The sequence below is a fragment of the Meriones unguiculatus genome, chromosome 1 (genome assembly GCF_030254825.1).
Source record: "Meriones unguiculatus strain TT.TT164.6M chromosome 1, Bangor_MerUng_6.1, whole genome shotgun sequence".
NCBI lineage: Eukaryota > Metazoa > Chordata > Mammalia > Rodentia > Muridae > Meriones > Meriones unguiculatus.
In genome coordinates, this window is record NC_083349.1 from 47385366 (window position 1) to 47411137 (window position 25772).

Here is a 25772-nt window from a genome sequence, read left to right on the forward strand (position 1 = left end):
CCTAATTAATTAAAGGCTTTTCATTAGCCTAAGTGAACACTGGTTTTATTATGCTGGGATTAATTTAAAAATAAGAAACTTAAAATTCATCTTCTAAAACCCAGAGCAGGTGGGACTGCGCAGTGGATGAAGGTACTTGTCCTTCTGTATTAGGTTTGATCAAAGAGTAGAAGGAAAGAATCCACTCCTGCAAGTCATCCTTTGATCTATATAATCCACAGCTGTAAGTCATACAAGCACACACACACACACACACACACACACACACACACACATACTCGCGTACATACAAACTAGATGTATTTAAAAAGAAAAAAAAAAAAGGAATGATCTCTATGTAAAACACCAGCTGGCCTTGAATTCAGAGATCTGCAGTACTGAGGACCTTGCTCTCTCTTCAATTGTCAACATTTTGTTGACAGTCTAGGTTGTAAAAAGAATTTTTAGCTATATTATTAATAATATCTTTTATATTTACATTTTATATTTACATTTTATTTTATTAATAATATTTTACTAAAATCAATTTCTTATTCAAGTTTTGTAAACAGAATTCCTTCTGCCTACTGTCTCAAGTACAAGAATTTACAGTTGGACACTAGCTTGTGTTCAGAAATTCTTCATAGTCCTTGAACTAGAGCTAGAAGAACACGGAAAATTGAATTTAGCTGGGTGTGGTGGCACACTCCTTTAATCCCAGCACTTGGAAGGCAGAGGCAGATAGAGGATCTCTGTGAGTTCCAGGCCAGCCAGGACCACAAAGAGAGTTTGTTAAAAAAACAAAACAAAGCAAAACCATAAACCAGAAATATAAAAAATAAAAAACCACAACTACCTAAATGTGTACAATAACAGTTAACTAAAATTTGATAGCTCCATACTCTGAAACCAATCTTTTTAGTTAATTCCAATTTAGTATTAAAGTCGATTCGTAAGGTTTAGGCGGAAGGACCACAGCAACAGCCTGCTCAGGTGGAGAAAAACCTAGAAAATCCTAAGAACAGTTTCAACGAGCCATAGATGGCTTAAGGACGGGGCTGCAGCTGACAGAAGTTCTAGTTTATCTTCCTGGGCGTTTTTTATTTTTTTAATGTTTTTAAGGAGGTGTTTTAATTTTAAGTGACAGATGTATTTTTTTACCTCACAATCTGGGATATAATGTTAAATATTTCAAACATCTTATACTGAACGGAAGCAGCTGTGAAAACACACGTGTCGAAATTAAAACACTAGGCCTCGGATCAGCTTTCGGTTGGCGGTTTCCCGCCCGTGGAACGCAAAGAAAACCGACCCCCTCATCCAGGGAGGCGGATACCGCCTCAGACCACCGTGAAGCTCGATCGGCCATGTTTAATGAGGTCAGTTCTAATGCATCCGGGAAAGGCAGGAAGAGGGGGGCGGGTCGCCGTGGAAATTCGGCCAATAGGATCGTGGAAAAGAATGACGTCATCAGTAACCAGGGGCGGACAGTAAAGCGGGCGGCCGGGGACGGAAGGCGCTAGATAAATTAGTCCGGTCTCAGGAAGCAGTTTCTGCTGCCTAGCGGAACTATAGATTCATAGCGGAAAGGTTTCTGTCCGGACCTTGGCTTCTGCTTCCGTTACATAGCGGAAGTGTGGTTCGCTAGAGGACGACTCTTGGACGAATTCGCTGTCCCCTGCATGCTCGGCCGGCATCATGTCGAGTTTGGCGGTGAGAGACCCAGCCATGGATCGATCACTGCGCTCGGTGTTCGTGGGGAACATCCCGTATGAGGCGACAGAGGAGCAGCTAAAGGACATTTTCTCGGAGGTTGGTTCAGTTGTCAGTTTCCGTCTCGTCTATGATAGAGAGACCGGAAAGCCCAAGGGTTATGGCTTCTGCGAGTACCAAGACCAGGAGACAGCGCTTAGTGCCATGCGGAACCTCAATGGACGAGAATTTAGCGGGAGAGCGCTTCGGGTGGACAATGCTGCCAGTGAAAAGAACAAGGAGGAGTTAAAGAGCTTGGGCCCGGCAGCGCCCATCATTGACTCACCCTATGGGGACCCTATTGATCCGGAAGACGCTCCAGAATCTATTACTAGAGCAGTCGCCAGTCTGCCCCCAGAGCAGATGTTTGAACTGATGAAGCAAATGAAGTTGTGTGTCCAAAACAGCCACCAGGAAGCTCGCAACATGCTGCTTCAGAACCCACAGTTGGCGTACGCTCTGCTGCAGGCACAAGTGGTGATGAGAATCATGGATCCAGAGATCGCACTGAAAATTTTGCATCGTAAGATACATGTCACGCCACTGATCCCGGGCAAATCTCAGCCTGTCTCTGGACCTGGCCCTGGCGCTGGTCCTGGCGCTGGCCCCGGTCCTGCCCCTGGGCTCTGCCCAGGACCTAACGTTATGCTGAACCAACAGAATCCTCCAGCCCCTCAGCCTCAGCATTTGCCAAGAAGACCCGTGAAGGACATTCCTCCTCTGATGCAGACTTCTATCCAGGGAGGAATTCCCGCTCCAGGGCCAATACCAGCCGCAGTACCTGGACCCGGACCTGGTTCGTTAACTCCTGGAGGAGCAATGCAGCCACAAGTTGGCATGCCAGTGGTTGGTCCAGTGCCCTTAGAGCGAGGACAAATGCAGATGTCAGATCCGAGACCTCCAATACCTCGTGGACCCATGCCTTCTGGTGGCATTCCTCCTCGAGGACTACTGGGAGATGCTCCAAATGACCCACGTGGAGGGACTTTGCTCTCCGTTACTGGAGAAGTCGAACCCAGAGGTTATATGGGACCACCTCATCAGGGTCCTCCCATGCACCATGGTCATGACAGCCGTGGCCCTTCATCGCATGATATGAGAGGAGGGCCATTAGCAGCGGATCCCAGAATGCTAATTGGAGAGCCCAGAGGACCCATGATAGATCAAAGAGGTCTACCTATGGATGGTAGAGGAGGTAGAGAGTCTCGAGGGATGGAGCCGCGGCCTATGGAAACTGAGGTCTTGGAGCCACGAGGAATGGAGAGAAGAATGGAGACGTGTGCGATGGAAACCAGAGGAATGGAAGCAAGAGGCATGGACGCAAGAGGACTGGAGATGAGGGGCCCTGGCCCTAATTCCAGAGGTCCAATGACTGGTGGAATCCAGGGTCCTGGCCCCATTAATATGGGGGCAGGTGGCCCTCAGGGACCTAGACAGGTTCCAAACATTGCAGGAGTGGGGAATCCTGGAGGTGGCATGCAGGGGCCAGGTATACAAGGAGCAGGTTTGCAGGGGGCAGGTATACAAGGAGGAGGAATGCAGGGGGCAGGAATACAAGGAGCAGGAATGCAGGGAGCAGGTATACAAGGTGGAGGAATGCAGGGAGGAGGCATGCAAGGAGGGATGCAGGGAGCGGGCATGCAGGGAGGGATGCAGGGAGCAGGCATGCAAGGATCAAGTAAGCAAGGTGGAGGCCAGCCTAGCAGTTTTAGTCCTGGGCAAAGCCAGGTAACTCCGCAAGATCAAGAAAAGGCAGCTCTGATCATGCAGGTTCTGCAGCTGACCGCAGACCAGATTGCCATGCTGCCCCCTGAGCAAAGGCAGAGCATCTTGATTTTAAAGGAACAAATCCAGAAATCCACTGGTGCTTCTTGAAAGGTTTTCAATGAGGAAGTATGTAGTTATTCCTTCAGTTTGTTCTGTGGCATGAAGTGGGTGCAAAAAGCTGCCGTCTGTGTTTGGATACTTTAATGGTTTAAAGTTTCCTTCTCCCTAGACTTTTGTCTTATTTCTAGTCTTTGCTTTCTGTTTTCTTTCTTTCTTTCTTTTTTTTTTTTTTTTTTTTTTTGATATTTTGAGGGTGGGAGTTGGAGGGAGTGGGTTGGCTCACGTTGTCACTGTTGCTCTGCTGGGTACCCAGAAAGTGAGTACAGCATACCAAATAAGGATATGAGGAAAATACAGCAAAAGTAACGTTTGCATTTGGTTAACTACATTTTTAAAATATTGAGTGATCTGTGAGAACTACACAAAAAGTGAAAGTGGCCTGTTGCAGTATCGCTGAACTAAGAAAGTTTAGAGATTTTTTTGGTTGTATATTGAACTGAATGTCAGAATGTTAAGAGAACTTTTTTTTTTGTAAACCAAAATAATAATTCTATTTTGGAAGCATTAGAGTATTGTATTAAGGTTGCCACTTTAGTTATTTTGGTATTATTTTGAACTATTAGAGCTAACAGTGTATGGTAAAATTTGTAGCAGTGGGGTTGGTTTTTAAAAGCACTGTTGTCTGTAAAAAGATAATTCTTCATTTATCTGACTTTTTTGAGACCATTAGTATTTTTGCCTGATCCCATCTGTGGTGATATTGTAGGCTAGTTGTAGTGTCAACTGATTTACCAAGTCTCTGGTGAGACTCAAGTAATCTCAATACATTTCTCAAAAAAATTCCTAAGCTCCAAGTCTGGTTGTGACTGATTTTCTCACATCATCTGTAAGAATCAGTTAAACATGGGGTTAGACTTTGTTGGGTAATGGAGGTTTTATTCAGTAAAGCTCCCAGGTTCTTTAAATCACTATCCACACACAGATGCAATCCATTTGGTTGGCAGGAATCAGAAGTTAAGACTCTGTCTTCACATTTTGATGTGTCTTATAGTTTGATTACTTTCATAAACTCATGTCATCATCGTACTAGAACTGAGGCCCAAGTAGACTGACAACTCTGCTCAGTTAACTTAATATTTTATTTCTTCATTCCTATGAGATATTTTTTAAAATAAGGAATGTGAAATCTTTAGAGTTACCATCTTATTCTTCAGCTTTAAGTATGTGACATTGTATCCTATCCAGTTAATGAGCAGAAACAAGCACAAGTTCCCACTTGACCAAGTGACCTTCCTCTGTAGGAAAATAAACAGCCAGCCACAGATTGAAGGGAGAGAGCTGACCTGAGGGTTTGTTTTCCCCTCGCAAAATTCATACATTTTAAGTGTAGAAGTTTCCATCCCTAGGCCATTCTCCTTCAGTTTAGTTTTTTTGTGCTAGTGTTAAGCTTTCTGTGTTTTCCTGGTCCTCCCCTATGCTAGAGTTGAGTAGTGTACTTTACCTTTGTGCAAATTCTAATTCCATTTGCCTGTATCTTTTGAAATTGTAGTTGCTAACCCCAAACTTCTTACAGTCTTTGTTATAAGAAAAATCTCTGCATTGTTTAATGAAGATTAAATAAAAAGGTTGTATAATGTATTTTGTATGTTTAATTTCATTTAATACATTGGGAAATATCTTTTTAAGAGATACATACATGCATATATACAATGAAAAAAGTAAAAACAAGGAAATTGGTGGATGTACCTTTAATTATTGTATATGTAGTTCAAAAGGTGGAATCCCATGAAAACACTGCCACTCCAGTGTGATACCGCCCACATCAGACATGGTGTTTCCTTTGGAGCGCTGTGTCCTAGGAACACCTTTCAGGTTTCCTTTTTGTTTTTTGAGATGGGGTTTCTCTGTGTAGCCTTGTCTGTTCAGGATTCGCTTTGGAGACCAGGCTGGCCTCAAACTCACAGAGATTCGCCTGCTTCTGCCTCCCAAGTGCTGGGATTACAGGGGTGCACCACCATACCTGGCCCTTTCAGGTTTCCTAAGCACTGACAGCATTTGTACTGCAAAGTACTGTGTTCAATTCAGCCACAGCCCCCAACTTGGACTTAAAGTAGATAGCAGATAGGGGATGTGGGAAGGGCATTACTCATTCTTGTATGCACTACAGTAAAAGAAGCAGTTAAAAAAGAAGGGTAAAATATTTTGCTAGGGTCAGATGGAAGGGGAGGAGGACCTCCCATTTCAGTGGACTGGGGGAGGGGCATGGGAGGAAATGAAGGGAGGACGAGGGAGGCGTCTGCAGCTGGGATACAAAGTGAATAAACTAATATAAAAATAAAGGGTAAAATATCCAGTTTTAGTTGAAAAAAATCTCATTAAGACCATGTTTATCCCCAAAGGACTGAGATTCATCACAAAATGAATTATAACAGCAGTTTGCATTAAGATACAAATTAGAAGAAAGCACCTGTGATTTCCAAAGGGAGGTGGAGGCAGGAGAATAAGGAGTTGAGGGTCATCCTTGGCTATGTGAGGAGTTGTGGCTACCCAGGGCCACGTTAGCCCCCATCTCAAAAACCTTTAGAATAATCCCAAGTAAAAAGCAATCACCTTTACTGTGAAAAGATAAACAAAATAGTTCCTCATTTCTAATGAACTACTTAAGGATTCTGGTATTGAGAAAATAACAGGCCTTAATTCATTTATAGGAGAATAATTCAAACTATAGGTGATACACAAATTTGTTCTTTGTGCTGGCTCAAGGTGATGGGATGTAATACTGATTACCAAGGTTTCTTTGGAGTCTGTTCTCAAGCAGTACATGTTTTGGGGGATTATATAATGATTGAATTTCACTAGTGCCTTCACAATAGCCTTTTTCTTCCCCTAATACTGATGATTCTTTCGAAAATGTGCTTTTCTAGAGCTTTCAATTTTGCATATAAAGTATACAGTGATGTCAGGTCCGGGGAAGGTGGCCTAATCTAAGTGAGATTGTTTTATGACTGGAATTTTAGTGTTAGAAAAACAGCTTTTTAAATGTATCACAGCTGGCAAAGCTTGCTTTTTCATACTGTGATGGGACATTAAGAACGCCTACAAACCTCTTTTTCTTTGGTGTATCAGGCTTTTCTCTTAGGTCTAATGAGGTCTTAGGGCAATTACTAGCAGCCACCTACTGTGACAGGACTAAGACAGCCATCACATCTGAGTCCTCACAGAGAATGTCCGCCTCTGCTTTATTTCCTCAGTTAATCTCTAAACAGACTTCTCCAGTTGAAATATGTTTCTTTCATAGGGTATTTATCAAGAATACAGCCAAGAAGTGATTTATATTGAAATTATTAATATATTAAAGCTGCAGATACAGTTAATAGGTATGTAGTATTGATGTATGATATGCTTCTATATTTTAGATCTAATAATACTTGGTTATGTTTTTCTGTGTGTATTTACACACTAAAAAGCTTCCTTATTTGAAACTCTTACATTTTGAGACAAAGTCACACTATCAAAAAGTAAATAGAAAGACACTAGATATTTACTTAGTAAATGCTATGGAGAGAGTACCCAAGTGGTTATCAGCTGCATAGAAAAACATTTCTTTATAACTGACCTGAGTTAAGGCCTAAAGGTAGGTACAATATTCAGTGGGTGGAATAAAACACTAAATCTTTGACTATAAATAATTTTGTTTGATTCAGTTTATATAATATTTATAGATATTTGGTATGAACTTAATGTCAAAAACAGTTTTTTGTTTTTTTAATCTGCTGGGTTAATGATTTTTGGTCTGCCTTAGAAGTAGAATGGAGGCAGAGGCAGGCAGATCCCTGTGAGTTCAAGGCCAGCCTGGTCTACAAACTGAGTCTAGGACAAGCAAGACTACATAGAGAAAACCCTGTCTTGAAAAACAAACAAGTAGAATGGATAATCTTTCGGACACTGAGAAATGAAGTTTCTTCAAAACTACTATGTCTCTCTTACTTAATCAGCCATTTTAACCAGAATTCTGTCATGATATGAAATATCTACGAAAGTGTATAAAAAAACATTTTACACACACCTCTGAATGCATACCTCCAAACCTTACTGCCTGCAGTTAACTGAAGCAACTTGTACCGATTTCAGAATCCATTTACAAGCTTCCAGGCATTAATGAAAAGGTTCCAAATTAATCTCCTTCAGAAAAAAAAAATTAATTTGCAATAACTCAGTTTTCAATTCCCTTTGTCTTAAGCATTAGCTGTAATAGAACTTGAAATGTGTATCAATTTAAAAAAATAGCACAGTTGAGTTAAGGTAATGGGACTTTATCGGCTTTGCATAGCGCATTAACATTCATAAAATAATACTTTATGTCCTAGGTATCACATTTTCTCACATGTTAAATCAATAGTAGCATACAGCATGACTGTAAATATTGGCAGATAGAAACAGAATTAATGGCCTACTAGAATTTACTTTTCTTTAAACCTATGCCTAAAATGATTTCATCTTTAGTCAGGTGTGAGAGGAAAAGGTCTCCATCCCACCTTTTCTTTTTTCTTTTTGTTTTGTTTTGTTCTGTTTTTTGAGACAGTTTCTCTGTGCAGCCTTGGTCATCCTAGACTTCCTTTGTAGACCAGGCTGGCCTCAAACTCACAGAGAACCATCGGCCTCCTGGAGTGCTGGGATTACAGATACGTGCCACCATCACCCGGCCCATCTTGTTTTCAACAACAGAGAAAATATATTGTTGAAACTTCTAAAATAGTTATTAAGTTTATTACCAAAAAAAATGTCCTTCAATATCTTCAGGCAAGAACTGTTGCATTGGTGGCCTGCCGGCCAATTGAACCTGCACACAGGTTTTACGCTGACTAGCTCGATTTTCTCAAACCTTTTTATTTTGAATGTATATGTTTTTCCAACTTTGCAACAGAGCCAACTTCTTTGATTCATGCGGTTATAAGACTGCCAACTGACCCCTGTAATACTGTGACTTACAGCTGTTCTTTTGTGGAAATACATGGCTGTTAGAGTCCATTTTAATCATTAGTGTCTAATTTGGCCAATATGAAATAAGAAAAGTTGTTTGGCAAGTGGTTTATTAAGGGTATTCCTGTAAAAACAATGAACAAAATAGCCCAAAACAAGCCAAACCCAACAACAAGATGGCAAATTGTTAATATGGAGATTTTGTATACTGGCCAAAGAAATTCCCACAAGGCCTGTCCAATTAGGACATATTGTTCTCATAAACTTTTTGAACTTTTAATAAATATTGACCCCCAAAAACCTTTATTCTGTTTAAAAAATATTTTTACATTTATTTGTGTGTGTATTTCTTGCACATTGCTGAAATCCTAGACGAAACATACTCTTAAATAGTCTTTTCCATCTCCAATTCTTTGTTGTTTTTTATTTCATGTCTTTGTTTGATTTTCATCACAATTTGTGTGTGTGTGTGTGTATAAACATGTAGAAGTCAGAGGACAACCAGTGGGAGTTGTTTCCCTTCTACCATATGAAAACCGGGGATCAAACAGTCAGTCTTGGTGGCAAGTGCCTTTACCATCTGAACCATCTTGCTGACTCCCTTTCTTTCTTTTTGATTTGTCAAGAACAGTTACCTTCTCTGACCACCATTTAAATATTTGACAGTATTTTTCCATCCTTTTCCAGAGCGTACTGATTTATGCATACATGAAACTTGATGACTGCCATCAATGAGTTACTAGTTATTCCTATATTACCATTATCTCACCTGTGTTGGTCCCCAGACATCCATTAACTTTATTACTATACTGCGCGCATATGAAGCTGTGCCGTGGAGGTGCACACCTTTAATCCAAACACTAGGCAGTCAGATCTCTGAGTTCAAGGCCAGAGCAAGTTCAAAGACCCTGTCTCCACCCACAGATGTGTTATATAGTCATAGAAATAGGTCTAGGTAAACACAGAGAATGTTTACTTCAGTCATTTGCTGGAAACGTTTTAAGTTCAACCACTTAAACTCAATGTCAACTTTGAGAAAAATCGAAACCCTAATTTGCTTAAATTCCAAATGTTGGTTTGGTTAATTTATACCCTTAATTCTATAAGATTCAACGATTACCTTGAAAGGCATAGATTACAGCATAGAGTTTGGAGACTATTTCTGGTACTAGGCAGATCTTTCAGTAGTTCTAGTTCTCCCGGCCCTCTCCTTTTGTTACTTCAGAATACTTACTGCAGTTGCCAGTTGGTTTTGCAGCAGACTTTTGTCACAGGTTAATTCTCACTGAATCGTAAGCAAAATGACCTTATACTTTTGAGAATCCTTCTCCTGGTGGCTGGAGAGATGGCTCAGTGGTTAAGAGTACTGTCTGTCCTTCTAAAGGACCCGGGTTCAATTCCCAACACCCACATGGCAGCTCAAAACTGACTGTAACTCCAGTTCCAAGGGATCTGACACCGTCACACTAATGCACATAAAATTAAATAAATTATTTTTTTTAAAAAAAAGTCCTCCCACTGCCTTAAGGTATGAGAAAATTCCTCAGCTCCCAGGAAGAGGTATTTACCAAAGTTAAGTGTCATATGGTAACTTGGTCAACATTCTGAGAGTAGTTTATCTTACCAACAAGACTTGCTGCAGTGAAAAAAAAAAAAGATATTATGACATAATTCTTATGAAAGGTGTTATCCATCCCAAGGAAGCACAACATGTCTATAGCAATGTTTCATGTGCAGTGTTTCAGGTTGATAACATATACTAAAATATAAATGTATTATTTCCATCAATTTTTATGTAACTTCCCCTCTGCTCAGGAGAGAAATGAAGGCTCACTTACATTCGCTAAGTAAACTCAGGTGTCTTCCGAAAGCAACTTCAGCTGTGGCATTTTATGATTTTTTTTTTCATCACGGCAAGTGTTCACATGATTATCATAAACAAACAGAATTTCTGTTCATGTGCTCACTTGTTCTAGATGAAGTGTTCCCTCTGTCTAGTCCCCAGCCCGGGTAGTATCCTCCCCTACCACTTGATTTTCTGTGTTACTGAGTACATTAACACATTCTCCTAGTTCTCCTAGTAATAGTCTTTAAGGTACTCTGTTTTCAATTTTATTATTTTAAAATTACTTTTAGGCAGTGTTTCGCCAAGGAAACTTTTGGCTGTGGGTCCCAGGAAACGTTATTAAAATTAAATTCTGACTCAGCAGGTCTTGGGTGCAAGGCGAGATTCTCTATCTCTAACAGGCTCCCAGGTGATACACACGCTGGTTCAGGGACTGCTTTAATTAGGGAGAGATTAGAACACATGCCATTTTCTTGAGCATTTAATCCCAGGGAGAGTGGGAGGGAGGAGGACCAGGAAGGTGACAAGCTGGGTGATTCCTGTGGAGATGGAACTCTGATGATTAGCTGTACCAAGCCTAAGATTTCCTGAGGATGTTTTTTATTCGTTATCTGAAAATTCCTGAGAAAATTGAAGGCTCTATGTGATTTGTGAAAAATCTAAATTTCCTTTCAATTGAATTGAAGAACAAATAGATTCAAAGGTTCAAATAGTTAGCCAAATATGTTTAAAGCAATTTTTGGGGGAGGGGAGGGAGTTGGTTTTGAGACAGGGCCTTACTATGTAGCCCTGGCTGTCCTGGACTTCACTCTGTAGACCAGGCTGGCCTCCAAACTCACAGCTCCATTTGCCTGTCTCTGCCTCCTGGGTGCTAGGATTAAAAGCTTGTGCTGTCACCCTCTGCTAAAGTATTTAAAAAGTAATCTTGTCCCTGGAAAAATGTAACATTTATTTTTAACCTAATTTTTCTTAGGTTTTCATAGAAATAACCTTTTATACTTATATCAATATTCCTATGTCTTATCGATAGTATAAAAATAGCACAATTAGGGTGTGAACTTACAGTAAAACAGAACTGATGTGCTATACATACACAGTTTTTGAAGTACTCAACAGTTTTAGTAGACATAATCATGTATTTTTTACAGCATAGTTTACATACACACTCACACACACACATAGAGTCCTTTTCGTGTGTGTACATGCGTATGCGTGTATGGTGTGTATGCTTGGCCAGCACTATTAGGAGGTGTGGCCTTGTTGGAGCGAGTGTGTCACTGTGGAGGCGAGCTTTGAGGTCTTATAAACTCAAGTCTGGCCAGTATGTCTCAGTCTTCTGCTGTTGCCTGTGGATCAAGATGTAGAACTCTCTGCTGGGCTTGATGGCACAAACCTATAATCCCACATTCAGGGAGGCAGAGGCAGGTGGATTTCTGTGAGGTCAAGGCCAGTTTGATCTACAAAGTGAGTCCAGGATAGCTGACTACACAGAGAAACCCTGACTGGGGGCGGGGGGGGGGGAGTGGAAGAGAAGAGTATGCTGCCATGCTTCTCACCATGAGGATAACGGACTAAACTTCTAAAATTGTAAGCCAACCCCAGTTAAATGTTTTCCTTTATAAGAGTTGCTGTGGTCATGGCAATAGAAACCCTAACTAAGTGCTGATGTCAAAACCCCTTAGTGAGGCTGTGAAAATGACCTGGAAACATGGGAATCACGCCTGCTCATATGTGTTCAGGCAGCTTGTCTTCCAGAACAAACCCTGGACTTTAAAGGTTTGCCTAAACAGATTTGCTGGATTAGAATTTTGTGAGAAGTGTGATGACTTACAAGCTCTCTAGTGATGGAGATTCTGTTGTTACTTTCAGAAGAAATATATTTTGGCAGTTTCCTCCTACTGGATGTAAGGAGAGGTGGCAATCAGTTAACCTTTAACAAGCAAACTTGCCTGGCCCAGCTTCTTGGCAGCTGTTTTCGGTGATTTAGAGCCAGGTTGTCCTGGGTAGAGGAGAAAGAGGTTTCCCCGAATGCCTTGGATATGCAGATGGTCAATGTAGCTCCTGATTGATTGACCCCAGGCTCCCTAAACTGGATTCTGAACTGGCCCCATGATAGTCATGCTAACTACTAGGAATGGAAAGTAATATTCTAATTCTTGCACTCTCCCAAGGAGAAAAGAATGAAAAAGGAACTCATCTCCCTTTAACATGAAGATTCTCCCATAAGCCCACTCTCTTTCTTCCCATAGAGTCAGGCTGGCTACCCAGGCAGGAGGTCATCTACCTAGCTCACCTGCAGCCCCCAAAGTCACCTTCTGACACCACAAAAGCTGTTCTGCTTTATTTTATAACAAGGAAAACAGTCACTTTCATTGATAAAAGCACAAAATGTAACTATGTCACACACATATATAAATTAATCCCGAAGCAATCCTGTGACCCATATAAGTTACACAACATAATATTTAGCAGTGTAAAATACACAAGGCAGTGAGTTTTACTGTATTCCTAGACCTCAGTGGCCATCACCACAACCTGAATTAAGAATGCATCTATCGCTTTAAGAAGAAATGTGTTGTATATATACAGACCTATATATTCATGTTTTTCTGCCAAGAACTAAGTACTAGAAGAACCAGGTTTAGCTCATCAAGAAAAAGAAAAAAATGAAATTTAGAATGGGAACATTTATATCTAATTTTTAAAAATCTGCCATCGATACAAACTATGTATCATAAAAGTTACCAATGGAAAGTACACAATGCCATGTTACTGTATTACTGGAACCAAGAGGCCAGCCCTGCAACCCAAATTTAGAGTACATTCATCACTTTAAGAATAAGCTTTATATTGACCAACACTTACTCCCGACAACCCTCACTCTTGCACATTCAACCCTAGAAAACTATAGATATAGTCTACAAATTCTGGACATTTTGTACAAATGAAGTTTATATTCGTTATGACCTTCAGGCCAATTTCACCTAGCATAATCTTTTCAACATTTATCATGCTGTATTGTAGCACTAATATTAATATTCCATTGTATAAATATACCGTGTTTTGTTCATTCATTTCACCAGTGGATGGATATTTGTAGTGTTTCATCTCTTCAGTGATCACAAACAGTGCTGTCTTGAGCATTTGTGTGCTCATTTCTGAGTGCGTGTAATTTTCATTTCTCTTGTGTATAAACCAGGAATGGAATTGTTACATCATGTAAGAGCTCCATAGTAAACTTTAGATGAACTGTCACTCTGTTTTGTATGTACTCTTTTCTGAGGGGGCAGTGGTGGGCTAGACAGGGTCTCTCTAAGTAGCCCTAGTAGTCCTGGAACTCAGAATGCAGACCCTGATAGCCATGAACTCACAGAGAACTGCGTACCTCTGTCTGAGTGCTGGGACTAAATTCCCATTTCTGCCCACTGTGATTCACTTTATACAAATAAAGTAATCAAATAAAACAACATTTTCATAATTTTAGCACTTCTAGCGAAGGAAGGCAGATGAGATGTCTTTAGACATGAGACATCTTTAAAATGAGAGGTCTTTAAAAATATGACAGAAATTATTTCTTTCATGATTTAAGAATTGACCTGAAGTAGAAATCAAGATGCAGTGCTAGAGGTAAGTGTTTTCAATGATTTTTTTATATGCTTTTAGAAAATGCAGGCGACTGTTTTCATGGATCGTAGCTGGACACACAGTGGTCGGTTCTGAGGGGAAATGGAAGCGCTTTTTCAGGGGAGACATACAGTGCCACATAGTGAGCGTGGCCTCCATCAGCATTCCCATTCTGCCGCTAGCACATAGTACTTACATGACTCAGTTCAACGCCTCATTCTGATTCTGCACACTAGGATAATTGCCACCTACTATAGCTGTGCTGACTGTTTGATAAAGTACATCCCACCATGCCTGTGTATCATATGCTCTCAATGTGTGGTATAGGCTAGCTTTTGCTATTCTTTATAATACACACAGAGGGTAAATTTGGAAGGCATAAAAGTAGCATGAAGTTTAAACCAGGTCTCTTTCCTTCTCTAGATATTGAAAGATAAAGATCCACAGACATGAAAAAAATCAGCACAACTCTTTCCACCTCAAAAGTAAACAACAAAAGACAAACAACAAAACAAAAACAAACAAACAAAAACACTCTAAGGACCGGACCGCCCCCTCCAAAAGAGGAAAAAAAGAGCATTCCGAAGAGGGAGCTGTTTTTATTTTTGTTTTTTCTTTCAACAGAGAGGATGCCAGACTAGTGTTAAACCAAGCTAGTCTGTCTTATGTTCCGGTGAGGCAGAGGGACAAAGCTAGCAACTTTCTGAACCACTTCACTTACGCAGTAAAGCTGCATTCTGTGCAAGAAGAAAAGGAACGTGGAGTTCACGAGGGTGAAGGCAATCTGATATGGACTCCCCCCCACCCCCCACCCCTGGCAGCCAACTCTGACCTAAGACGTTCCAAGCTCCTGGAATCTTGCTTTATATAAACTAATAGAAATAGAATCAGGATTTGATCTAGCTTGAGCTCTCATGGCTTATTTATTTCTCTCCCTTATGGCTTTAGCCACACAATAGAAGGCAGATTTGCAAAAACATGTTTCCTTTGTCCAAGGCAAACTTTACCAACCAACCCTATAACAATGTTTGGCAGAACTGCTTGTGTTTATTGTATCATTGTCTATAGAACGCATGTGTCTGAAGTGCTATTGTTATGAGGGAAGTGTGACATTTACTCCTCCCTCTGGCTTTCACTGTAGAACGACATATATGTTTTTAAAATAAATGTGTCAAAACATTATGGTTCAGTAAATCTTCATTTAGTGGTTTGTAGTTCACACATAATTGTGTTTCCAAACTTAAGGAAACAATCCTACAAATTTACAGGCTCAAGGGGAGACTTTTAAAGTAACATAAATCCTATATTTATGCCTTTTTGTAAACCGTAACTCAAAGCTACAACAATTCTGAATTACATTAAGACCCAGATATCTATTTAGTAGAACTTCTGCTTTATTTAAGATCTCTTAATCAGTATAATTTTCTTTAACAATAACAGCATTAATTTAATATAAATTTTTATTTTTAATATAATGGCTTTTGTAAAATCAGTCACTGTTTTGAAGAATATTTACTTTCAATTATTGTTGAATTTCTATTGTTGTATTTCTCCATAAATTTTTACTTATAAAGCAAGCAGATACATTTAGCTTTAAACATGTCACTACATAATTAACTTAAATGTAATATTACATATCTGCACTTCTGCTCTGGCAGCACTAAATACTTGTAGTTATTGATAGCTCAACCTCTTACTAGCAAAGATTAAGAACTAAATTGCTGCTGAGAGTGGTGGTGCATGCCTCTAATCCCAGCACTTGGGAGGCAGAGACAGGTGCATCTCTGAGTTCAAGGCCAGCCTGCTCTACAGCGTGAGTTCTGGGACAGCCAGGACTACACAGAGAAACCCTTGTCTTGCCTCCCTTACTACCTCCCCCAAATGCTAGTAATTTTTAAAAGGTCTTATAAAAAAAATAGAAAAGACAACAGTTCACTCCTTAGAGTGCTTAAGAGCATGTAATTGCAAATCAAGCTCTTTTGTGTAAAGACTACTGAATGGGAAATGTATGTGAAATGTTGGCATTAAAAACATCAGATTCTCTCAGCTGGGACTCTGCTGCAGCGAGAGTCAGTAGCTATGGTGGAAAGTGAGGGAGGAAGGAGGTCTAAATATCAAAACTCTGTCTTCACCCTTGTATCTCTAAGCAAGAACAAAATATCTGGGCCTCATGCCATGTGCTTAATAAATACTTCCTAATATTTGCGAACATTTTGTATAAATGAATGCATAACAAAATTAAGAAAGAAGAATTAAGCAGCGATTTCAATAATTTACCAAGATAGTCCAAAAGACCTTATGTCGTTAGCCATGAGGCTTGGCTGTCAACTTGATACACGTGGGAGCAGAAACCCCCATCGAAGAATTGCCTCCATCAGATCTGTGAGGCATTTTTGATTAATGGTTAATGTAGGATGGTCCAGCCCACTGTGGGCTCTAGGCAGATGGACCTGCGCCGAGAAGGAAAGCTGCTGAGCAAGTCTGGGAGCAAGCCTGCACATCCTGTTCTTTTGTGGAACTTTCTGTTTCAAGCTCCTGCCTTGACTTCCTCTCTTGCTTCTCTCAGTGATGGGCTGTATTCTGTAGGATTAAATAAAGTTTCCTCCCTAAGCTGCTTTCGGTGATGGTGTTTACCATAGAGATAGAAAGCTAAGTAGGACACCCCAGTACATTATACCTCAAGATGATTAATGCTGTTTATTCTAAGATCCTTAGTGAATAACTCACTCACTCACTCACAATAACAACAAAAGACTCTTGGCTAGACGATGTGGAACTTCTAGCCCCTATATTTTTCAACCCCACAGACACTTGTCTCTGCTCTTTCTTGGGCTCCAGGAACAAGTGCCTAAAGTTTGAATCAGCTGCCTTGAAATAAGACACTTTTCTATGGTAAGCCTTCTTTTCTGGGGAATGACAAATGGAACAATGAAATCTATGGATCTCCTTTTCCTTCCTTCCTTCCTTCCTTCCTTCCTTCCTTCCTTCCTTCCTTCCTTCCTTCCTTCCTTCCTTCCCTTCCTTCCTTCCTTCCTTCCTTCCTCTCTCTCTCTCCTTCTTTTCTTCTTCCTTCCTTTCTATTCTCCTCCTTCTTTTTCTTCTTCTTGTTTGTTTGTTAGAGACAGGGTTTCTTCTTAGTGTAGATTTAGTTGTCCTGGAATTCATTCTGGAGACCAGGCTGGCCTGGAACTCAGAGATCTGCCTGCCTTTACCTTTCTGGGACTAAAGTTGTATGCCACTAAGCCTGGCTAGATCTCCTTTCTTTAGGACCATTAGGCTTTATCCTCTATCACCTGGAACAGAAATAAGCCACATACAACTGGGCTCTAACAGGCTACCTGGCCTTTATCCCTAGAGGTGCAGACTCAATATAGGATGGCTAGGTTTGTTTATTGGCTTGAAACTCTAATCTCAGCTATGCTCACTTTAGGGAATGTCCCAGAAGGATTCTGTTTGCTCAGACAGAAGTTAAGAATTACACACAGGCTGACTGTTGCCTCTTTGGACCAGAAACCATCCCAGGTGCTCCACCACAGTGCCTTCCCTTGCTTGGGCTTCCAAGCAGGAAGAACAGCTCCTGAGGCTACTTGCACACGTTCTGTCCTTTAGATTTGCTAATGACTGTTTTCTAGGGAAGGTTTGAGATCCTGCTGAAAAGGTTAGCCCTCTTCCTCCCGGAATCAACTCGTCTTGCGTTTTCTAAAGGATGACAAACTGTTGTGGTAAATATGCTCACAATGAGAACAAAAGACCTCTTTCTCATCTTCAAATTTATAACACTTTCTTTTCCTTCTCCCACTCCTCCTCCTTTCTCTTCTCCTCCTTTTTCTCTCCCACCCCTCTCCCTTCCTCCTTCACAGGGAAGAGCATAATAGTCCTCTGAATTCCATTCTGCAAGTATGAGGGTCATTTTTTTCTACAAAGTGAGTGTCTGTCTGAATACAAATGGGGGATAAAACCCGATTGTCCCCCAATAACTGCCATTATCTTTGGATATAATTATAATTTTCCAAATTAATTAAAATAATTATAATTATTTTAAAGAAAATAATTACAAATGGCATGGGCTACTGGAAAATGAAAATTAAAGTTATAGCCACATGCGACTTTGTTGTTGCTTGCTTATAGTCACCAGTTTTGAATTTAAGATGCAGAATTCTTACGTGTATGGGTGTGTGAATTCTATGCTGCAGTCTGAACCAAACAGTCCTGAAGGCAACTACATCTTTTTTTCAAAACAAACACCGTAAACGCCAGACTATATACATTTTATATTTGTATCATTTTATGTATGTAGCAGGTCCCCTACATCGATGAAGTTAATTGATAAATTTAAGAGATATGGCCAATACGAATGAAAACTAAAAAAGTGTCCCATGAAGTTTTTATGTACAAAGCGCTCATAACAACGTCTGTGTAGTGGGGTGGAAACACTGTGGCCTGTGGCATGTCCTTGTAGGCCGTATTGGACACCTGTACAAATGCAGAAAGCTAAGCATGTGTGGTCGTGGCACAGACATAATGAACTAAAGAAGCCAGGCGTAGCCACTTCACACTGAATGACTCCATACCAAATGCAGAACAAAGTGCTCTAAGATGGAAGACGCTGGGGCTTTGGATATTTCTAAGGAAGAAGGGAGGAAAAATCACTAGGGTCGCTCAGAGGCTAGGAAGGGCATTAAAACAGGCAAAGGTTACACAGTGCCTTCATTTGCGACATTTGATTGAGATGGGTGTTTGTGGTTGGAATGCTTTCCAGGATGTGATGCTTTGGTAGGAAGGTTAAACAATTGCTTCTGAAGTTCACGTATTTAAGGTTGATCATTTAATTACATTAGGCCTGAATCGGTGCCAGGACATAAAAAGAAAGACTAGGCAACTTAGATTAATGAGACACCTATCACTTCATACCGTGGGTTGTCACACAGATCTTAGTAAATGGTTTCTGGTGACTGGAAATTATGAAGGACTTGGTAGCGTTAGGAGACAGTTTTCTGAGTCCAGCCATCTCAGGAACCCGTTCCATCTTGCTGGCAGGGTGAAAACTGAATTCATGCTTCTAGGCACCAAACCCAGATCCTATCCTGCTTCTTCAGATGTTTCATGTCTGTCTGTTAACCAGTAAAGGATGTAAAGAGGCAAGTTGCTCTTATCCATTATCTAAGCTAAGGCACACCCGTTTTAAATGTGTTGCCTGTCTTGACTTAAAGCTTGCCCACTCCTTTGTTCCCTTATTATTCTAAATTCCAGGCCAAAGTCCAAGAGAGGACATGACTGCAAAAAGCTGAGTCCAGGGTCCTGAAACCAGGTGACCTGGAAAAGGCCCAGTCACTCACGTCTACTTCCTTGCTCAAGCCCTGGTGTCAAACTATGATTTGTCAATGAAACAGCCCACCTGCCTGTTCCTCCTCACCTTGTGTTCCCCTCCTTTAAAAATGTACAGTCTCCCTTTGGGATGCAGTTCAGATCCCAAACTGGCCACCTCCATGTGCACCACAGAAAATAAAGCTTGCATTTTAAGCTTCTGTCTCTGCAGTGAGTTTTCTCGGCTTCCACCCTGAGTCCAACAGTAGGAAAATAACGATCTGACACAGGATTCAAATATCCACATGCAAAGCATACTCCAGCAGAGAGTGATGCTGTGGATGGAAATGAGAGCAGACTCCAGAATGAGTCCAGTTGACTGGCTCGCACTATTTGGCTCTGCCAATCTATTTCCGACCATTCTTTGCTGAAATAAACAATGGGGTTGAGGTGATAAATAGAAAGTTTTTGTTTTTCTTTTACAGCACTAGTAATTTTCTTTTTTGCAACTGGATGAGATATAACACCTGAAGGTTTTGAAATGCTCATAATTTTAGAAAAAGGGTTATTTTAGATTTTCTTTTGTTGTTTTGTTTTGATGTTGGTCTGGCAGTGTTTTCCAGCAGAATTTTTTGGGACTGGAAATGGTCCTCTGTGGTGATGATGATGACTGCCATGAGCTGCACCATTGAACTGTAGCTAAGCTGAAGAAGAAACTCATTTTTACTTTTATGCCAGTTTACTGAAATATGAATTTAAATAAAAATGAGCCTAGTTGCTATTCTATTGTGTAGTGCAAGTCTTTGGTGGTTTCTTTTGTTTGTTTGGGGTTTTGATGTTTGTTTTTTGACAGAGTCTCCTGGAATACAGGTTAGCTTCAAATTCACTATGTAATTGAAGCTGGCCTTGAACCCTTGATCTTTCGACCTCTACCTACCCAGGGCCAGATTACAGGCATGCACCACTATGTCTGGTTGCATGGTAGAGGCAAGTCTTGGTGACCATCTGGTCCCACATTACCTCGTATGATCCCCAAAATGATGATGTATTGCTGAAATGACTAGAAGTGACAAGAGCTGAGCAGGGAGGTTTCAGAGGTGAATCTGGCAAATGCTCATTGGCTTTTAGTTTCTAGAAGGAAATGGCTTACGTTGGAAAGGGTGATAAAGAATTCCCCATTCTTACAGTCATCGGCAATATTAAATAGGTCCTGATGAAATAACAGCTTCAAAAAAAAATCCAAATTCATTCACATCAATAAAATGTAAACAAACAAACAAAAACAAACAAACAAACAAAAAAACAGAAAGTGAGATAGCGCACTGGCCACAGATCTTTTGACCAGATTTTAAACAAATGACGACCATCCTTTGATTTTAACTTAGTAAATCCTTCCGGGTAGGTTGTTGCTCGTGTCTGGTCTAGAGGCTACAGAATCCAGGACCTGGAACAGCTAAAGCACCATCTCGGGTAAACTAGGAGAGAATTTTCTTTTATTATTGTAGACTTAATGATGTTTAATTTTTTGTTCTTTGTTAGGTTATGTGTTGGCCTGAGAAGGGCTGTTATTTTATAACATTTTACTTGTTGGTTACAGAATCAGTCTTTTCCAACAGGGCCAGCAGGCTGTGACACACACAGTAGCTCATATCCACCCACTCCTGCTGTCAGTAGAGGTGTCCCGGTGCACCAACTTATACAGGCATTTTGGTCATTTCCCAAATGCTTTAGAACACAGTGGCCTTAATAGAACAGGGACCTTTTACAGCACTTTTATTTTTTTCCAGGGCAGTGTAATTATTCACACACTGTGTACTAGCAAGATTGAAAGAGTTGCTGGTAATTTTCTTCTCACTGTAAACCATTTTGCCCTCTTCTCATGAAACAGAAATGTACTAGAGTTTCTATCTTCAGACCTTTCTGGAGTGTGTGCCTCAGACACATGCATCAGTGCACGCGTGCACACACACGCACACAATGAACTAAACTGAAAACCATGCATATTAGTTTAAAGTCTGACCATTTTAATCTCTGAACTTCCCTTCTTATTCCTTTCTTCTGCCACATTAATATTTATAAAATTATGGCATGTCTTAGAATCTACTTCAAAAAGAACCTTGCCAGACTCTAGTTAGGGAATTCAGTGTCAATAACATTGTTATTCGCCAACCAGATAAATTGTATTTCAGCAATATTAGACTATATCGGCTCTTCCAAAACCCTCACCTCAATTTAATTACTGTCATTGGAAGTTAAATTTCCACTTATGTTTGGATTTTTAATCTTTTAAAATGTCCTTAGGAGGATTACATTGCTGAGCAGTTTTGAAATGTAAAGTTATTCCTTATTCTAAAGTCTGCTTATCCTTCAACAGATAATGTAATTAAGGAGAGAAGCTGCCAGAGTTCTCTTAAATCAAGAAAGTGTTGTACTGGAGTTAGGTTGACTCTAAACTCAACATCACTGGCATTCTTAGAAAAGGAATAAAGCAAAGAGACAGAAACACAGGGAGGCCAAGACAGAAGTGATATGTCTACAAGCCAGAGACAGCTGAAGGTTTCTGATCTGAACTTCTCTCCTGAAGCTAGAAGAGGACCATGCAACACATGCTTCTCCAGAAACATCCCAAGGCTGTGATGGCCCCCACAGCATCTTGATCTTCAGCCTCCACAGCACCTAGAGAATGCCTTTCTCTATTTGGAGCCACTCCTTCTCTTTCTGTTTGTCATAGTAGTCCTAGGAAACATATAACCGATGTCATAGGAACTTCAATTTGATTGCATCTAACAATAACCATGGAAACTCTAGGACACTGACATCCTTTAGCTGTAAGAAAGCAGCTCTTGACTTGGTACTATTTACACAGCTGTGTTAAAAATTAGAACAAAACGAATTATAGTCCATACAGCAGAATTCAGCTTCTGTAGCTCACTGATTAAACTTCTAAAAATAGATCACAGGAAGGATGCCAATAATCCATAAAATATCTCTGACATGAAATACAATGGAAACAAAGTAAATAAGTTAAAAATATATGGATTCAAACTATCTAGAACAACAAAAATGACACAGTCTAGTTATTCAATATAAAATAAAGTTCAGGACTATAACATAATTTGTTAAAAGACTGGAAGAAGTGATCAGAATTCACTGTTGAGTGCCATTCAGGATGAAGGTACTCAGCTGATTCAGTGAAAGTTATGCTGATTTTTGTAAAGGCATGTTGAAATTTTTTAAAGTTTGCTGTTGGAAGAACAGGAATTGAGTTTTAATGGGTAAAAGCAATAAAGAAAAATAATAAAATATGAACAATAAAATTCAATATAAAAGGAACGTGAGTAGAAAGACTATAGGGTCAAGGCTGAACATAAATATTGGCACTATGATGTCAGACTCCCAGCCGTGTGAGTCAGGTGCTTCCGCTGTTTAAACCATCTAGTCCCGCTGTTCTAAAACTGTGGGTTGGGACCCCTTTGGGGGCTGCTTAAGACCATCAGAAAACACAGATATTTACATTACGATTCATAACAGTAGCAAAATTACAGTTATGAAGTAGCAACAGAAATAATTTTATGGTTGGGGGGGTCACCACAACATGAGGGATTATATTAAAGGGTAGCAGCATTAGGAGGGGTGAGAATAACTGAGCTCGTCTGTGGTATTTTGTTATAGCAGTCCAAAGGACTGTTACAGCTACTTGATGGGATGATATTTAGCTACTTGATGTAAGGAAAAAGAGCATGTAGAATACAGTTCTGATTTTATATTAAAATTTGAGCCTCAAATTACTGCATATCGGATTAAACAAATGTAATTTTCAGCTATATCATAAAAATATCTCCTATGATACAATATTATTTTTAGGATACGCAAGAAGACGAGAGCACTTTTTTTTTTAAGAAGCCCTTAATTATTTTGGGGGATGGAGTAAGATCTAAAAGTACAGCGGGTGGCACTTGCAGCTATACTAAAGTGTTCTCTGCATTGAGATGCTCAACAGTGGGATAGGAGCTTTTGAGGAGACGGACAGTAGGGTTCTCTTTGGAAACACTGCAGTGCTCATAATTGCTTTGAACACTCACAAAAGCCCTTAGTTTTGGGTAGACTTATAATGATCAATACCAATGATGACCCTAACTAGACGTTGGCTGAGTCCCCTGTATAGACATTCATGTTTAACCTTTAACACGTCACCACTGGTTAATATGCTTAGAGCTGAAAAACATGGAGGATCAAGGGCCAATACATTTGATCTTGGACAGCCTTTTCTTTATATATAGGTCTATATGTCTATCTATATATTTCTCTATATATACCTCTCTATCTCTCAACTGCCTATTATGAAATAAAATTTCTGTTTTTTTTTGTTTTTGTTTTTTTTAATTGCAAAGCTAAATAAATAAATAAGCTTTCTGGACCTGTCTGGCAACCAGGAGATGTCATCAGCTGCCATCATGAGATTTGACATTCCTCACAACAAGGCAACAAAGTTTCCGGCACCAGGAATCCTAGCACTATCACATCTACCAGTGGCTGTTAATCAGGCTGAACAGGTTTCTGTCCAAATTCCATCTAAGCTCAGGTTGTGCTTGAAAGGTAAGTCCCACTAGCTGGCCACCTCTGTCCCTGTCCCAGATGATCTGAAAGATGACACTTCCTCGCTGAGAGAACTAAACAGCTGTGGTTATGGATGGTCACAGATGACATGTGGGTTCTGGAAGTGTCCAAACTGAAGGTGTGTGCACTCCAGGTGAGCAACGAGGTCCAAAGTCTCATCCACAAGGCTGGGATAGGTAATAGCCTCATCCATGACCAGATGGCCCTGGAGTCCTCCAAGGGCCTTGGCGCCATGCTTGGAAGGGTCCAGAGGTGCAATGCCATTTTGACATGGCTTCAGGAATGCCACACAGCCACATCAAACCCTATGCCAGCCCCAAGGGCCAGAAGCTTGAGCAAGCCAGAGGCTGAAGGTCCGGCAGTGGCTATAAAAACTGACCTTGGATCCTACTGTTACTAAAAAAGGTTTGGATGCAAAACCAAACCACACCAAAAGCAGCTGCAGAGCTTACATGCATGGTTCCAGTCTACTTTTACTCAGTTTTCCTTATTGTTAACATTCTCTGTGCCAAAATTAGTAAGTGTAAGTGGCCAGGCAAGGTGGCACACTTTAATCCTGGCACTCAGGAGGCAGAGATTCAAGGCTGGCCTGGTCTACAAAGTGAGTCCAGGGCAGGGTTCTTGTTAACCAAAGAAACCCTGTCTTGAAAAACCATAAAAAACAAGCAAACAAACAAACAAAAAAGAAATTTAAGTGAAGAATTTTAAGTATACTAATTATGCCATAGAACTTTCTATCTTCCCATTAACATTCTTAGTTTATGCAGGACTCATCCCATGTTTGGAAACTGCACTCAGGATTTCAAATTCCTTCCCTTGGTGTTTACTTTTCAACTGTGACTTTGTTTGTTTGTTTGGCTGTCCTGGAACTTGCTCTCAAGAGATCTGCCTGCCTCTGCCTCCCAAGTGCTGGGATTAAAGGCGCGTAACATCACCACCTGGCCTTTGACTGTGTCTCTTTTTTTTTTTTTTGACTGTGACTCTTTTAAAGACAATGAATGGATTTAGTAATTCCTAATACTTTCTCTCTGTACGTATACCCACTTTCTCTCTATATGTATACCATATGAATATATGAGAGAAATGGTACTGTGTCCTCACTGATCACATCAGGAGTCCCATGATGCTGAAGTTTCTCATTGCTACCCCTAATGTTAATTTGATCATTTGGTGAAGATAATAGCTGCTAGTTTTCTACTATACTTAATGAGTATTATGTGATGGGATATACTTGAAAATCATGAAAATATACCTGCTAAGATTAGCATCTGTCGCTGAATATGACCAATGAAAATCAATACTATGCTTTATAAAATTGTAATTTGATTTCTATCATTCCTTTTATGCTTATTATTAAGAAATAACATTTAATGAAAAAATAATCTTTTATCTCAGTAAACAAATATGACATGAACATAGATTCATTTATATTTTCTATAATCATGGATTTATTTATTAGTATTTTGTTATTAAAATTATCTAAAATTTAGTCATTGATATCTCATTCAGTCTGGTTTCAGTACCTTTTCATCATGACACTGTATATACCAAATATATAACTAAATACACACTAGTGAAATATGTGTGACGTATATTTATATAAATATATATTAGTCCCCCTTTATTTTTTGAAGACAGGTGGCCTCCCAAGAGTTAGGATCAAAGGCATCGGCCGCCATGTAAAGCGTAGATTAGTACTTAGCTTTCTTGGAATACAAGAGACCTTGGGCTTAGACTGTCATTTACCTGTCCAGGCTGAATCAGCCACTTTTATAAAGTGCTGCTGGCTCATTGTCACTGTAAAGTGGTGTTGGGATAGGACGATATGGGTGCTAATGATGCT

General features: G+C 40.1%; 2 protein-coding genes across 3 annotated transcripts in view; one reads left to right on the top strand and one right to left on the bottom strand.

Annotated features, from left to right (window-relative positions):
* Positions 1-25772, bottom strand: part of Prkg1 (protein kinase cGMP-dependent 1) — a 1175688-nt gene that overhangs the window by 500938 nt on the left and 648978 nt on the right. The gene's annotated exons all lie outside the window — the stretch shown is intronic.
* Positions 1594-5196, top strand: Cstf2t (cleavage stimulation factor subunit 2 tau variant). Its single transcript, XM_021651955.2, has one exon. It carries the CDS (start codon positions 1678-1680, stop codon positions 3604-3606), a length of 1929 nt encoding a protein of 642 aa, XP_021507630.1. The 5' UTR covers positions 1594-1677; the 3' UTR covers positions 3607-5196.